We start from the raw sequence: 14,625 nt of genomic DNA, 5'->3' as shown, positions 1-14,625 counted from the left end.
AACCGTTGTTAACAACCAGACATAAATCAGTGAACTTCTGGTACACTACCTAGCGTGTTGACTACAAGGCCATAGCGAAAATTATGTTAGTGTAAACATTATTCACTAAATTTACGAAAATGTTTTATGATACGGATTATCCGATTTTCGATTAACCGTTCAGCCCACCCCTTTCATTACCACGAATAATAGAGGTTCTACTGTGTGTGTGTGTGTGTGTGTATGTATGCATATATATATATATATATATATATATATATATATATATATATATATATATATATACTGAAATCAGTATTCATTGTCTTGTGCATATTATTAGTTATGTTTTGTGCGTCTTTTTTTTTTTTTTTGTTTTTACGAAAGAAAACCAACCCTACTATATTATAATATTATGTCAATACCGAGAAATAAGAATTTACTGAAATGACTAACGAAATAGAAATAACAATGCTCATAGATTTTACGAGTGAAGTGGACGTTAGATTGATCAGCTAATTTAGAGAAAGGTAGAGGAGGGATTTCCACTAACAGCATACTTAACTTAGACCTACAAGAAATAAACACCAGATCAAAATCGCCATGGGTGTCATAAGCCAACTTCTTAAATTTTTTATTACCTACGCCTACATGAAAAAGTGGATGAAATTTATGAACAAAAGTAACCATTAATTTTGTTTTTGGTCCTACATAATACGTCTGTTATGGTAACAATTACTATTAGAGGAGAAAAAAAATTAATGTTTACGTAGGTTCTTCATGCAACAGTGCATATTACTGTAGAATCCCGGCCACCAAGTCACTCAACTGAGTGCGCTCCTTGTATAATGGCAGTTGACTTAATACAAAAATGTCAACATACATGTCGAACTTGGAGTCAGGCCACAAAGGTAAAAACGCTGGAGGAGAGGAGTTCGACCCGGTGCTGTGGATTGAACTTCGGCGTAGCTCAATGGTTAGAGCGCTTGGTACGTAGAACCAAGGAGCCGGGTTCGATCCCCGGTGCCGGAGCGAATTTTCTCCCTTAATATCAAAAGTAAAAGAGTATAGAATATCTTGAATTATTCCCATTTATAGTTCTGCTTTGGGTGTAAAATTTACGGTATAAAAGAAGTCATATTATTTACGGCAATGTCTTGGTTAACAATTTCATTGGAATTTTTGTGTATATTTCGGCGAGAAAATATTCAGCATATATGCACCTTTTAATTACTATAAAATACGTACTTGCTTCTATTTATAGACTTCGAAACTCAAATTAAAAAAGAGGCGATGTTTAATGTTACGATAATATAGTTAATATCATAATCGTAATAAGGTTAGTACCTGATAAGCAAATTCGGCAAGCCTGTTTTCTTCTGTTCTGTAAGCAGAGAAATAATTCTGTATTCAAGCCATATTATAATAACATACAAACCAATCATTTTAACACGAATTCAATCCATTTGTCGTCACCAAATAGACCGGAAAGAATAAATTTGCCTGCTATATTTGTAACTAAGAAGGGATAAGTAGTAAGTTTTAATATAAAAATACGAAACTGATATCCGTCACCGTATCCACACCTGTGGAGTAACGGTAGCTCGTCTGGCCGCGAAACCAGGTGGCCCGGGTTCGATTCCCGGTCGGGGAAAGTTACCTGGTTGAGGTTTTTTCCGGGGGTTTCCCTCAACCTAATATGAACAAATGCTGGGTAACTTTCGGTGCTGGACTCGGACTCATTTCACCGGATTTATCACCTTCATATCATTCAGACGCTAAATAGGCTAATCTGAAATGTTGATGTAAAATAACCTACTAAAATAAAAATAAAATATCTGTCACCGATGTTACCAGATGTATACGTATTGTATTTCCTTATTACAAAGGTAGATTCTTTGTTCAAAGTAACTATTTCGCAAAACCAACAGCAACAGCAGCAGGAGCGTGTTATATACTGGGAAGCAACTAGTGTTTATTGTGTTAAACTATGCAAAAACAGAGTCGTGTGTGGTATGTCATAGTCGAGATGCAGATTACTAGACAAAAATTAGATAGACTGGATCCGTCATGTGCAAAAGGAAACTAGAAAACCAAGCGTTCTAACCGAGGAAAAATTAGACGAGATAGAAGCGGCCTTAGAAAAAGTTCCCGAGAAAATCGTTGCCTCGATTATTATTTCAACAATTTCGGCAGTCGAAATTCGTCAAGTGTTAAATAACGTGTTCAAAAGGTGCCAGGCTTCTCTAACAGCAGAGGGACGTCATTTTGAGCACCTTCTGTAAATAAAGGTAAGTTTTATCTAGTCACATTACTGCTTAGTTTACGCACAACTCAGGGGAGACAAGCCGGGCCGTGACGCGGCAACTATGCTAGGCGTATGCGGTAGATGTGTCGTGGGAGATAGAGACCGGCAAATCACACAAGACTCACGCCCGTACCCGGTTGCCGTCAGGCTTGGGTTCCGGTGACGCTACAAAGCAAGTTAACTTTTAGCCTGAACCCACTGAGCCCGGGTTTTATAGGTTCAGTCCAGGCGGGACCCAAGAAAGCCTGCCTGTTTGCTCGTATTATAAGGTAGAGTGACTTGCGTTCACGGAAGCCAGTCTGCGCTGGTTAAGATGAAACAGTACTAGTTTGAAACATAAGTTCGTTGGCTATTTAGTCACTTCAAAAGATCTTTATCTTATGGTCCAACACGGCAGATATTTCTTGATTAAAGAAACACAGTTTTACGATTTATTGCGCTACAGAATTCATAAAGTAATAAGACAAAATTATACATTTCATATTCCTGCAAAGTGCATCTGACTCAACAAAATAGTAACATTTCGTAACTTGTGACTAGAAGAGAAGAGAAGAGAAGAGAAGAGAAGAGAGGAGAGGAGAGGAGAGGAGAGGAGAGGAGAGGAGAGGAGAGGAGAGGAGGGAGGAACGAGGAATGAGGAGAGAGGAGAGAGGAGAGAGGAGAGAGGAGGAAATATGTTGAAAAGATATTGGTAACACTTATTATGAATATCAACAGCTATTATAGAAAAATATTTCATTTTAACTTTCTCCTTATCAACAATTAAAAGCCTCATGAATACCTGTAAAGTGTATAAAAGTTTTTCGTTCTTCAGAATATTGATTTGCTATTTAAATTCTGAGGGACAGATTTCTTTTTATTTATGAAGCTGAAAGTTTGAATTGTTTGCATTAAATTTATATTACTACGATGAAAAGGAAAGTCCAAGTAATTTATAATAACTCTTGGCATTTAATGGATATTATGTTGACGAGAAATAGTTTTCTTTATCTTTATTAACGGTACGTTTCAGAAGACAACAAATTAAGTTTTCAGTAGTTTGTCTATATTTATAGGCTTCTTGTCAGGTTTGAATGACTTGGTTCATATTTATCATGCATCTGAAAGCAGCAGTCTGGCGCAAGTCGGCGAAACCCAACAGTCCTTTCGGGTCACTCTTAGGACTGTTTGGGAGTCACGTGCAACCACACTGCCTGCCTGCTTGTGAGGGAAGGTTGCAGGCAGGCGAACGATACGAAGCGCAAGCCCGCTCACGGACGTAACCAGTCATGGGCAAGCCTGATCGACAGTTTGCCTGTCTCTGGTGGGAGATGTGGGCAGGTGATTGCGTCGTAGTGATAAACCCTGTACAGCCAACAGAAATCGCGATATAATGGAATGATTGAAAAGTAAAAGCGTTAATTTCTCTCCCTCGGAAACAAAATCTGAAGTTCCGCAAAAGCTACTGCCTTCCGAAAGTAGTGAGAAAATATACGAACTTTATCAAATGACCAAGAAATTGATCGCGCAGTTACAAGACTCCCGTGTTATAGCTTGTTATATAATACTGACATTGGTAACTTTTTTGTGCCCAGGTGAAATACAACCTTCAAGAAATGCAAAAAGTAGTTAATGAAGAACTTATTAACGTGACTAGTAAAAACTGGATTACTTACGTCAAACATACAGAGAACATCTACTGCAAGAGGAGGAAGTTGCGAGCAAAATAAAATGTCAAGAAATATTACAATAAAAAATTAACTTAAACAACGACAGTGACACAGATTATAACAATAAAATGATGGTGACGGCGACGACGACGACGATGATGATGATGATGATGATGATGATGATGATGATGATGATGATGGGTACAAGGGCAAGATCACAAGTCACAATTTTTCACTATACGCAGGAAAGCAATGTTTATTTCAAAAATTGTGAATCTCCCAGTTTTGAAATTATTGTGAAACAATTCCCGATTGGTCTAGGAGCTTCTCTAATAAAACACCTTTGGTATTTTACGAAAACATTTTGTGTAGCCTACGATTACTTTAAAAGATTAGAAAGTGGGAGAGGGGGGGAGGGGTGAGGGAGGGAGGAGAGAGAGAGAGAATCTAGTAGCTGCCGCTACTGTCATGAGCAGGCTTGGAGACTTTGGACCCGATACAATAAGTTTACTGTGCATGCACTATAGATTGTTGACTCGCTGCAGGTAGATAGAAATGTGTTGAGGTAACAACGTTGCTATTTAGAGTAGAGTACGGTAGTATGGGGATCACACATATGTACATTTTGAAAGTAAATATACATTACACAATGATAATGTCAAAAGAATGTGAAAAGCATTTATTCTCCTGTCTTTTATAAGCATTTGTGTTTAATTATACACAGTGTTAATGGTGGAAATAAGCATGTAGCAATTTTAATTTTTTCATTTATCCTATTGGTCGTCTTTAGGAAGTGCAGTTACAGAACCGAACTGCAATGTACCTGCTACAAAATACATTCTCAGTGTCTCAAACGTAAATCTTTTTCGGTTATCTGCCAAAGTTTGTACTGTAGAAAGCTGCGCTCTACATCGCATGATGTGATAGGAGCAAAACGAAAAAACCTGACATCACTGCAGTCTCAAGAGACAGTCCTTTATTCTCGGGTGACTCTATGTCCAGTAATTTGCTGTTTATGTTACACAATGTTCCATATCCGTTATTTGTTTTAGATAAAATTGATTTCCACTTCTGTTTTACACGTTCAGTAACCGGTGTGCCTGATGTCTCATTAATTCTCTGTGTCATTTCCTCACTTAATTTGAGGGCTTCCGGCATCTCTTACTCTGACTTTTCTAACCGTGTAATACTTTCAGACACAGTTTGTATATGAAAACCAAATTATTCGTCAAAACCTTCAAATCCAGAGCGTTTTCCTTTGAGTATTTGTTGGCTTTCATTCTACAGTAACCCCACCCACTGTACGCTTTACCACTATATTCAATTCACCGTTATGCGGATTTCCCACTGAACTGCTCTATTGGGTCCGAAGTCTCGAAGCCTGGTCATGAGTGTGAGTGCAAAATTTTGTAATGAATGTAACGTATAATGTTAAATATAACATATTATGGTTAGTAAGTAGGCCTATGCATGTCAAGACTGGTTCACAATAAACCGGGAACGGAAATGATAATGAGAACAAGAACGAAAATTTTAAAAGATGTATTTAAAAATTAGAGATTTATCCTACGAAAAGGTGGAGAAATTCAAATATCTTGAAGCAACAGTAACAAATTTAAATGGCACTCGGGAGGAAATTAAACGCAGAATAATTTGGGAAATACCTGTTATTATTCGGTTGAGAAGCTTTTGTCATCTAGTCTGCTGTCAAGAAATGTGAAAGATAGAATTTATAAAACAGTTATATTACCGGTTGTCTTGTATGGTTGTGGAACTTGGACTCTCATTTTGAGAAAGGAACAGAGATTAAGGGTGTTTGAGAATAAAGTTCTTAGGAAAATATTTGGGGCTAAGAGGGATGAAGTTACAGGAGAATGGAGAAAGTTACACAACGTACCGTAGAATTGCATGCATTGTATTCTTCACCTGACATAATTAGAAACATTAAATCCAGACTTTTGAGAAGGATGGGCATGTAGCACATGTGGGCGAATCCAGAAATGCATATAGAGTGTTAGTTGGGAGACCGGAGGGGAAAAGACCTTTAGGGCGGCCGAGACGTAGATGGATGGTAGGATAATATTGAAATGTATTTGAGGGATGTGGGATATGATGATAGAGACTGGATTAATCTTGCACAGGATAGGGATCGATAGTGGGCTTATGTGAGGGCGACAATGAACCTGCGGATTCCTTAAAAGCCATTTGTAAGTATGTAAGTATTTAAATATGGCCATTCACAATTAACGAGAAGCTTTCCGAAGCCCGGCAACGGAAACGAAGAGTTGAGAATTAAATTTCGAAGTTGGCTAACTTGTGTTTATGTTGGCTGGCTTGTAGGCCTACTCATGAGAAAATGTCATTGGCCAAGTATATACAAATAACATCAGAATGCGTAATACATATCGTTATTGACTTATCGTTATGCATAACCGTTTCCGTTCTCGTTCTTCGCTTTCCGTTACAGTTCTGGTTCTCGTCCCCGGTTTATTTAGACCAGCCATAAATTTTAATTCGGTGAAGCGCCTTGAGTTTAAGGGCCCGGTTGTCGGCGGTCGCTCAAGCACCGTGCCGCCCTGCGGCCGAAGAATAAATTTGTGCTTATCGCAGGAACCGGTTATTCCTGTTTCCTTTATTTTTTTTTAGGTTTATCTACAGATAATTGCCTCTCATGGTGAGATTTGGGAAACGTGCTAGCCATAACCTTCTAGTATTGCAATCCTGTGTACTCGGGTTCGATCCCCGGCGTACTCCCGTTTTATAACTTGTATTTGACAAGCCCGTGGTCAGAAGTTTTCTCCGTAAGCTCCGGTTCCCCTACGACACTCTTGTCAACTGATGCCCATATGGGTAAGCACGCGCTTTAGAGCTCAGGAGAGCCTGAGCACTTTACAGTGGAAAGGAAAGAGACAGACGAAAGAGGTAGTATATGCCGCTTGGTCGAGCTATATACAGGGATGGCCAGCACTGATTCAATAGATAAAGGGAAGAGAACTTATTAAAATTATATCCATGTTAATTTTTAGATTTGTCTGAGAAGTATAAGTGCATTATAAGAATATAAGTTCAATTTTAATGCTCATTTTTCATGAGTTTCCTTTTTATTCAAAAGCAGTATTTTCTCAACTTTTTACAGAAAGGCGAAATTTTCAGATTTGTTTATTTAGTAGCCTTACAGGTACTGAAACAATGTTTTCATAAATCTAATATATCGTACATGTGTATCACTGAAGATACGTATTGCAAATTTTGAAAATATTCGCATGGAAAATGTTTGTAAGAAAATGAATTAACAAAGGAATTACTATTACATCATAAACAAAAGATATGTGCCATGTGTTGTAAAAACGTCAGCTGTATAGCTTGAGCAGATTTCGAGAAAAAAAAAATATTCTGATGATAGGAAGTTGCGCACCAATATCACCTTAAAAGCATAATGCGATAAGGGTTTTCTTATGTAATATTAGTTACAGTTGAAACATATGCCGTACCTAGGTAACTTTGCTTTGTACTCTAATATTGTTTTGATTAGTTTATTGATTACATTTATAAGGCGAAAGATACCATCAATATCAATTCCAACTTACAAAGTCATACTTAATCTTTATCTTTGGGATACCACTTTCTTTATGAGTGATGATGTTTCATTCACTTAGTATAATATAGTTGTACTACTATGAAATTTATGTGAATATTCATTCTTATTATGTTATTAACTGCAGTATTAAGAAACTAGTATTAGTACTTTGTTTTACAGACAATATAGACAATATCAAACTACAAGTAGGCATATAAAATAAGTTTGAAGTTTGTACACCACTATTTTCTTAATCCAACAGGCTCCTTATTCATATACATAATCCTTGCTCCTTCCATACCTAGTGCTTGATGACCGCGCACGACGGCAAGGTCAGAAAAATGCGCTTGCTTTGACATCACTGCCCTACGATATCCCAACAAATCTCCATAATCATTTCATTTCATCGCGGGTGTAGAGTAGACCAGCCTTTTATGGCACACTCTGGATAACGACTCTGTCAGTAAATTGGTCTACGCAACTTGCTTTATATAGGTGAATGACAAACAGACAAGTTACCTGCCAGTGGTATATATGAATATATGAAAAGAATTAGCGTGTAGTGTGCTGTTACTGCAAAAAAAAAAAAAAAATTGAATCGGTGAGTGGAAAAGGGGTAACATTCCAAAATCATGCTTTAGAGATAATAAAAAAACTGTTTTCTGACTTTATTTTTAATTTAATCAAAAAACTTATAATTGGTCACATTTACTACTAGTTACAAGTATCTCAACCTTTATATTTGTTTGATAATATATAATTTGTTTTTTTTTTTTTTAGATTTGATTGTTTAAATTTGGGAATGTTACTCTTTTTCGAGTCAAATGGAATATTGGTTAAAATGAACAGAAATATTTTGAAAAAATTAGTAAGTTTTCTTTATAGCGTAACTATCGAAAAAAAGTGTACAAATACTTTTCTTCAAATGTGGAAAAAGAAACAATCATAAAATCGGTGTTACAATGTTGTTTTTTTGGTCTCGACAAATATACTTTTGTAGGTTACAAACTTTTCTCCCCTACTCCTAGATATTTTCTCCAATTCTTTTGTATGTGTATTCTTGTTCACCTTTCCTTTCTTTCTTCTTGGCTCATTAACTTCCTCTTCTAACATTGTTGTTTTTTACTCAAAGACACTAACTTCAAAAACTATTTTCCAAATCTTGCAGACAGAATACCAATGATCAAACAGTCCACACCTGTGGAGTAACGGCTAGCGCGTCTGGCCGGAAAACCAGGTGGCCCGGGTTCCATTCCCGGTTGTGACGAGTTACCTGGTTGAGGTTTTTTCCGGAGTTTTCCCTCAACCCAATATGAGCAAATGCTGGGTAACTTTCGGTGTTGGATCCCGGACTCATTTCACCGGCATTACCACCTACATCTCATTCAGACGCTAAATAACCTAGATGTTGATAAATCGTCCTAAAATAACCTACTAAAAAAAGAATGATCAAACATAATCTGGAACACCTGTAATAACAAAGCACTAAAACAGTTAAGAAACTAAACGATTATTACAGTGCTTGTCAGCGCTCGAAGCATACTATATGAAACTAACACAATAATGCTCCACTATTGAGTGGAATAAAAGTAACATTCCTGGAATGTTACTTCCTGGAATGTTACCGTTCTTCTACTCAACTGCAAAACATGGGTCATGCCATTGGCATTAGGATGATAGGAATATTACTCTTTTTCTGCTCGATAGGTAGGACAATGATATATGAACAATTTTGCTATCTTCTCATTTTTTTTGGATTCCAATCACCGATTCATTTATAGGGCGCATGTTTTTTTTTTTTTTTGTAGAATGGCATATGCAGAGGGGTGCTACACACAAATACGCGCATGATCTTTTAAATATTTAATCTTATACTCAGAGACAATTAACTTACACATATTTTTGAAAAAGATCATTCTCATTGAAGTAAAACACGACGCATTCTTGCCATTTGCTATGGCGATTTCAACAGTTTAATGCGTGGGGCATGATATATCTCTTGTGTATACTTTGCTTTTAAGTATTTTAGAAGCGATTGCATAGAGCCTGAGAGACAAACGTTCAGAGTTTTTAAAGTGATGACTTACTCCGAATCTTAAATGGTTATTAACCTGCAGAAACCTAATATTATCCCATGAATTTTCTGTTAAAATTGCGAATTAGGAATAATTTCCCGCTGTCTTTGTCCGTTTACCGAGGACAGACAATAAAGGAGAAATCCTAATTTGCTTTTACGTCAATACGCCATTGTTCGGGATACAATTAACGAGGAAATGTAACATTTTAACGTAAAACGAAGTTCAAGAAGCGTCCTCTAGATGCTCCACATGCCGAAATGTACGTGCTCTGCCGTCTGTTGAGTGTTTAGTAATCTAGTTGCAAGTGAATGAACCGTCGTGGATTTTCTAATAAGCAATTAACATTATCTGCATGTAACGGGATGAAAATGAACATTAAACAATAAAAATCATACTCCAAAGATGAAGGTAGTAATGAAGTATGAAACAAAACAAAGGTCATACTGTACATATTGTGCTATATTTACATGCTGCGGGGATATTTTCTTTGTTCTGGTCTCCAATTGGAGTTTGGGACTATCGTTGGTGCATGTCGCTCGGCTCGAAGCGAACGACCTGCCTCTTGGGTCCGAGACCAGTCGTCGTATGGAGACAGCCAGATGAAGTTGTAGTGGCAGCTTTCAGCATTGAACTCGTCGGCAGCTTGTAGTCTGTATATTGCCGAGCCCGGGTTTGCCCGGCTAGCTGTACAGGAATGTATTCGTATTTGACTACATGGGAGTAGTAGTAGCAGTGAGGATAACAGTCGTACTCGGATGCAGGAAAAAACTAATTCTATTTTGTTACACGGACAGTTAAACAGTTCTTTGGAGTCGAACAATTCAAAACAAAGTACCCAAGATGTCTCCATTATGGTAAGTCCCGTGAAAAAAGGACGGGACGCTTGCTCTGATGTCACGACCCAGCTACGACGTATACGATCGCAAGTAGAGCACTTGCCAGTTCTCTATTATTTGTTGTATCCTGAGTTCCGGAGCATCATTACCAAAGCTCGGAACTTCGGGACTTGTGTCGTGTGCATGAGTAAGGTTACAGGTACAACGTACACAATGCTCACGCTGCAAGTGCTCAGGGACAGTCGTGTGTACTAAGAAAGCGGCCACAACTAATGACAGGAAGACGGACGAAGAAACTGTTATGTCGAAGCCAATGACATTCAGAGAATTAAAGGTAAACGGTCTTTTTTGAGAAAATAGAAAATACGTGTTATTTCGAATGGGTATTATAGAAGTTTGAAAATACATTTTGTTTTAAATTTAAGGTACAGAATTTCGTGGAGAATTCGGAGGAGATACATTATTTTTTTCGAATGGAGAGTTTATAGTTTGTAAGTTGTACCACACACTAACTAGAGGCTGGAAACGAAATTCATTGAAAGACATTGCTGTCCCTCAAATTGTATAAAAGCCTGTCCATAGCCATGGATCGAAACGTAGAGGGGCTTGCCCTAGTAGTGACACACTAATTGAAAATTATTTTCGAGAAAAATTTAGGATGTACTTATCTTTCTCAGATACGAGATCAGCTTGCAACTGCTGAAAATCGAACAGAAGACAGTAACAGTGAAAACATTCAGTATTTTAAGTCTGCTACCAAAAAATCTTCGAATGTAGATAGTCATACACTGTAATAATATGTACACAGCAGAACAGTAAATTTGATATATCTCTCATGTTTATTTTTATTATATATATATATATATATATATACTATGAAATTACGTGTTTCAACCTACCATAATATTATCAATATGTTGTTGCAGCCAGAAACCACTTTTGTAGCAGACCTGACAGTACCTCCGTGCTGGAAGCGGGAGTTTGTTGACATTGAAGTCCGGTCGCTTAGTCACGTGCAAAGACACAAGTCCCCAAGTTCCGAGCTTTGATCATTACCATCGTTAGACAAGAAAGAAGATTCTTCACTCAGAAAATTTGGTGTGTTGTAATAGTTGTACGACCTATGTCAACGTTTCCACGCAGATTGTGATCTGCGTCGTTTCAAGGTTGGAGTTCTGTATTTAATTACTCTCATTCGGACCAGCGCTTGTGCAGTGTGGATGTATTCCGTTAAATCTACATGACTTTCACCTTCCCGGAAGGGATACCGTTATCATTATTATATTCATCCTATGTTAAATGATATGTCTTCTCCTTCAGAAAAATATTTAATTATTATTACAGTCTGGGTACTCTGAATATCATTCTCTGCCACCAGCCTGCGTATTTCTGTGCCATCAGCATTAGATTCTTGTTATTTTCCTGGCTATTTCCAATGCACACTTTTTTTTTACTATTTGTTATCTGATTGTAATATTTATAATCTCGTTTAGTAATACTCTCTACTTTTGTTTGCTTTTTATAGTTTAATTAAATTGTTAATATGAAGGTGATTTTTTCCTAATGAGATTGTTAGGGGAAACCAAAAACCTTACATGCTATGATTGATATTTCCTTCCTGAGATTTCCCCAGACACTCTGACACAACAATATTAAGTATAAATATTATATTAAGACTACCAAACATAATGCAATAAAGTAAATAACAAACATTTAAACTTATTCATACATTCATCGGGTTTCTGTGAATCCTCTTGTCACATTTAGGCCTGTTTTATTCTTCATAACAATATTTCAGTAAACAGCAGCAGAAGAGCCAGACTTAATATTAATTACCTATTTATTGTTTTCTTTTCTTCAACAGACTTCTGGGTCAGTGGTGCAATACGTACACGTTCACGAAATCAATTGCAGAACATGCAGTGCAGAATAGTAACCTCGAATGCCCTGTGGGGTTATTCAGACCATCTGTGGGTAAGCTGTCACACTCATAGTTTTATGAAAAATTATTCACATCGTGTTACAATAGAGTGATGAAATATTTGAATATAGAATCCGTGTAAATAATCAGAAAGAAAAAAATTTAAGGGAAGCGCGATTATTTGCTTGATATCCTCTTCTAACAATTTCTGTGAGGGCTGTATGCCGATCTAAACTCCCGAGAGCCCCGATCTCGTGGACTGGCAAGTGGAGCAAACATAGGATATTACATTGACACTTACTTAAGAATCTTGTTATAAATGCTACCCTTTTGCATGCACATCTACTTGCTAGTCTTGATACCGACATAAAACAATGTTTTTTGCATGGTGACGTTCATTTTCGAAACTGACATTACCTTCATCAGTGTATTGTTTTATAGTTCCACCGTTCCTCTGGCTTCTGAGCAGTCGAAAGTTGTGAATATATAAATAAAAAAACATAAACTTTAATAATAATAAATTATAGGCAAACATTAAAACTCTTCCGGTCCAAGTCAAGAAATGGCCAACTGTTGTCCTCAAGTCAAGAAAAATTAAGTGAATTAAATTTAACATATATATATATTTTTTAATATATTTTGGTTTTTATTTCAAAACAATAATGTTACCTTTTTTTACAACCAGAATGACTTTCTGTAACTGAATTTAAACACTCCCGTCAACGATGGGTATTTCACTGCACACAGCAACACAGTATTCGTTATTGCACTCCACAGATGACAATGACAATTCACTTGGATTATTGAGAACATCAATGTACTCCTAATCTCAACTAATGTTCACAAAGCACTATTTACAAAACAAAACTGTTAGTTCTCAGTTCACAGTTCGTTTGTCTCGGCTAGTTCTTCTAGCTCATTCACTCAAGTTCACAGTATATCGAACCCAAGACTTCCGGAGACAGTCCACTGAACTTCGAACTTAAGACTTTCAGATAAAGTGCACTGCACGCCGAACCAAAGACTTCCGGCCGCGTTGCTTCCGCCTGGACTCTCACTGCTGCTTCACAAACTCACTCAAGTCGAACGCAGGTCTCGAAGGCTGGCTTCCTTGTTTGTGCTCTGCTGTTTCACAAGACTGACTCGCTGTTCTAAACTGAAACTGGCAGTGCGGCTCACTTGCCCTTCTATTTATTACTACATTACACGTTCTCTTCTTTTCGAGAAAAATCTATTTCTACAACATTCGGTGCGAACTTTTCGAAACTTCCAGCTTTCCCCCTTTGCTTCGCGCCACACCGCGCCATCCCTTGCACTCGTAGTTTCCTCCTTTTCCTCCGCACCCCGCACAGCGCCCAGCGTTTCACAGCTTTCCTCTCTCCCCGCGCGCCGCCTGTCTCTCGCACGCGCCCTCCCTTCTGCCGGACGTGCGTTCGACTCCCGACGCGGCTGTCACAATATTGCCACAAAACCAAAACTACTAAATCGTAGGGTAGATGACATAACAGCGAACCTTCATCCATTTTTTCATATATTTATAATTGCGGAGTGTATCAACCTCGTTTAAAAACTCAGTAATCATGGGTAACGAAACGACGGTTAAACAGTAGCCGTGGTTAAATGTAATTTCTGTGCACCATTCATAATCACTGATTAGTTAAACATGGTCAACTGGCACTTTATTTAACTAGAGTAAAGTCTATGATGGTACACTGTTTCTACAAAATGAATAAAGGAAAGCATCCATTCCTCTACAAAGATAATACTCAACGCCTAAAACGACTGCGCTTACTCCGTTCTACAACGAAAGGAACGTATTCTATATTTTCGCGTTTCATTTGTTTGCCTTTGGGCGCTGTTATGTTTGTGAGTTGCATTTCTTTGTTTTTCAGTGCTCTTAGGTAAAAATCATACAAAATGGAAAATTAAATGCAAAAATGATTATATCCCAAGTGTGTTTGAAGTATTGATAGACTTAATTACTATATATAAATATTTTAGGCTATGTATGAAAAAAGGTAGAATACCTGTAAAGGAAGAGGCTGAAGAAGATTACTACGAATGTGTGTACGATCCAGGACCCTATTTATACCATGGAACTGTGCATTATCCTAAAATCCAACCATAATCTTCCTTCGTTCAGCCAATGACGTAGAGAAAAAGGCAATCGAGTGTTCCCTCTTACAGAAAATATCAGTTGCACAGAATCGTAATAAAAGCAGCCGATCCAGAGGAGAAATATGATCGTTTTTTGTGTTATTTTAAGTGACCCATTTA

At 37.5% G+C, this 14,625-nt stretch overlaps 1 protein-coding gene across 3 annotated transcripts in view; it reads left to right on the top strand.

The window, feature by feature from the left end:
* LOC138706261 (fatty acyl-CoA reductase wat-like) overlaps positions 1-14,625 on the top strand; it is a 102,083-nt gene that overhangs the window by 67,379 nt on the left and 20,079 nt on the right. For all 3 annotated transcript variants that reach the window (XM_069835340.1, XM_069835338.1, XM_069835339.1), the window contains exon 4: positions 12,292-12,401. In XM_069835340.1, the coding sequence (XP_069691441.1) occupies positions 12,292-12,401 (110 nt within the window). The remainder of the gene's footprint in view (positions 1-12,291; positions 12,402-14,625) is intronic.

The sequence above is a fragment of the Periplaneta americana genome, chromosome 9 (assembly GCF_040183065.1).
Source record: "Periplaneta americana isolate PAMFEO1 chromosome 9, P.americana_PAMFEO1_priV1, whole genome shotgun sequence".
NCBI classification, from domain to species: domain Eukaryota; kingdom Metazoa; phylum Arthropoda; class Insecta; order Blattodea; family Blattidae; genus Periplaneta; species Periplaneta americana.
The sequence above is the reverse complement of the archived record's forward strand: the minus strand, read 5'-3'. Positions and strand labels throughout refer to the sequence as shown.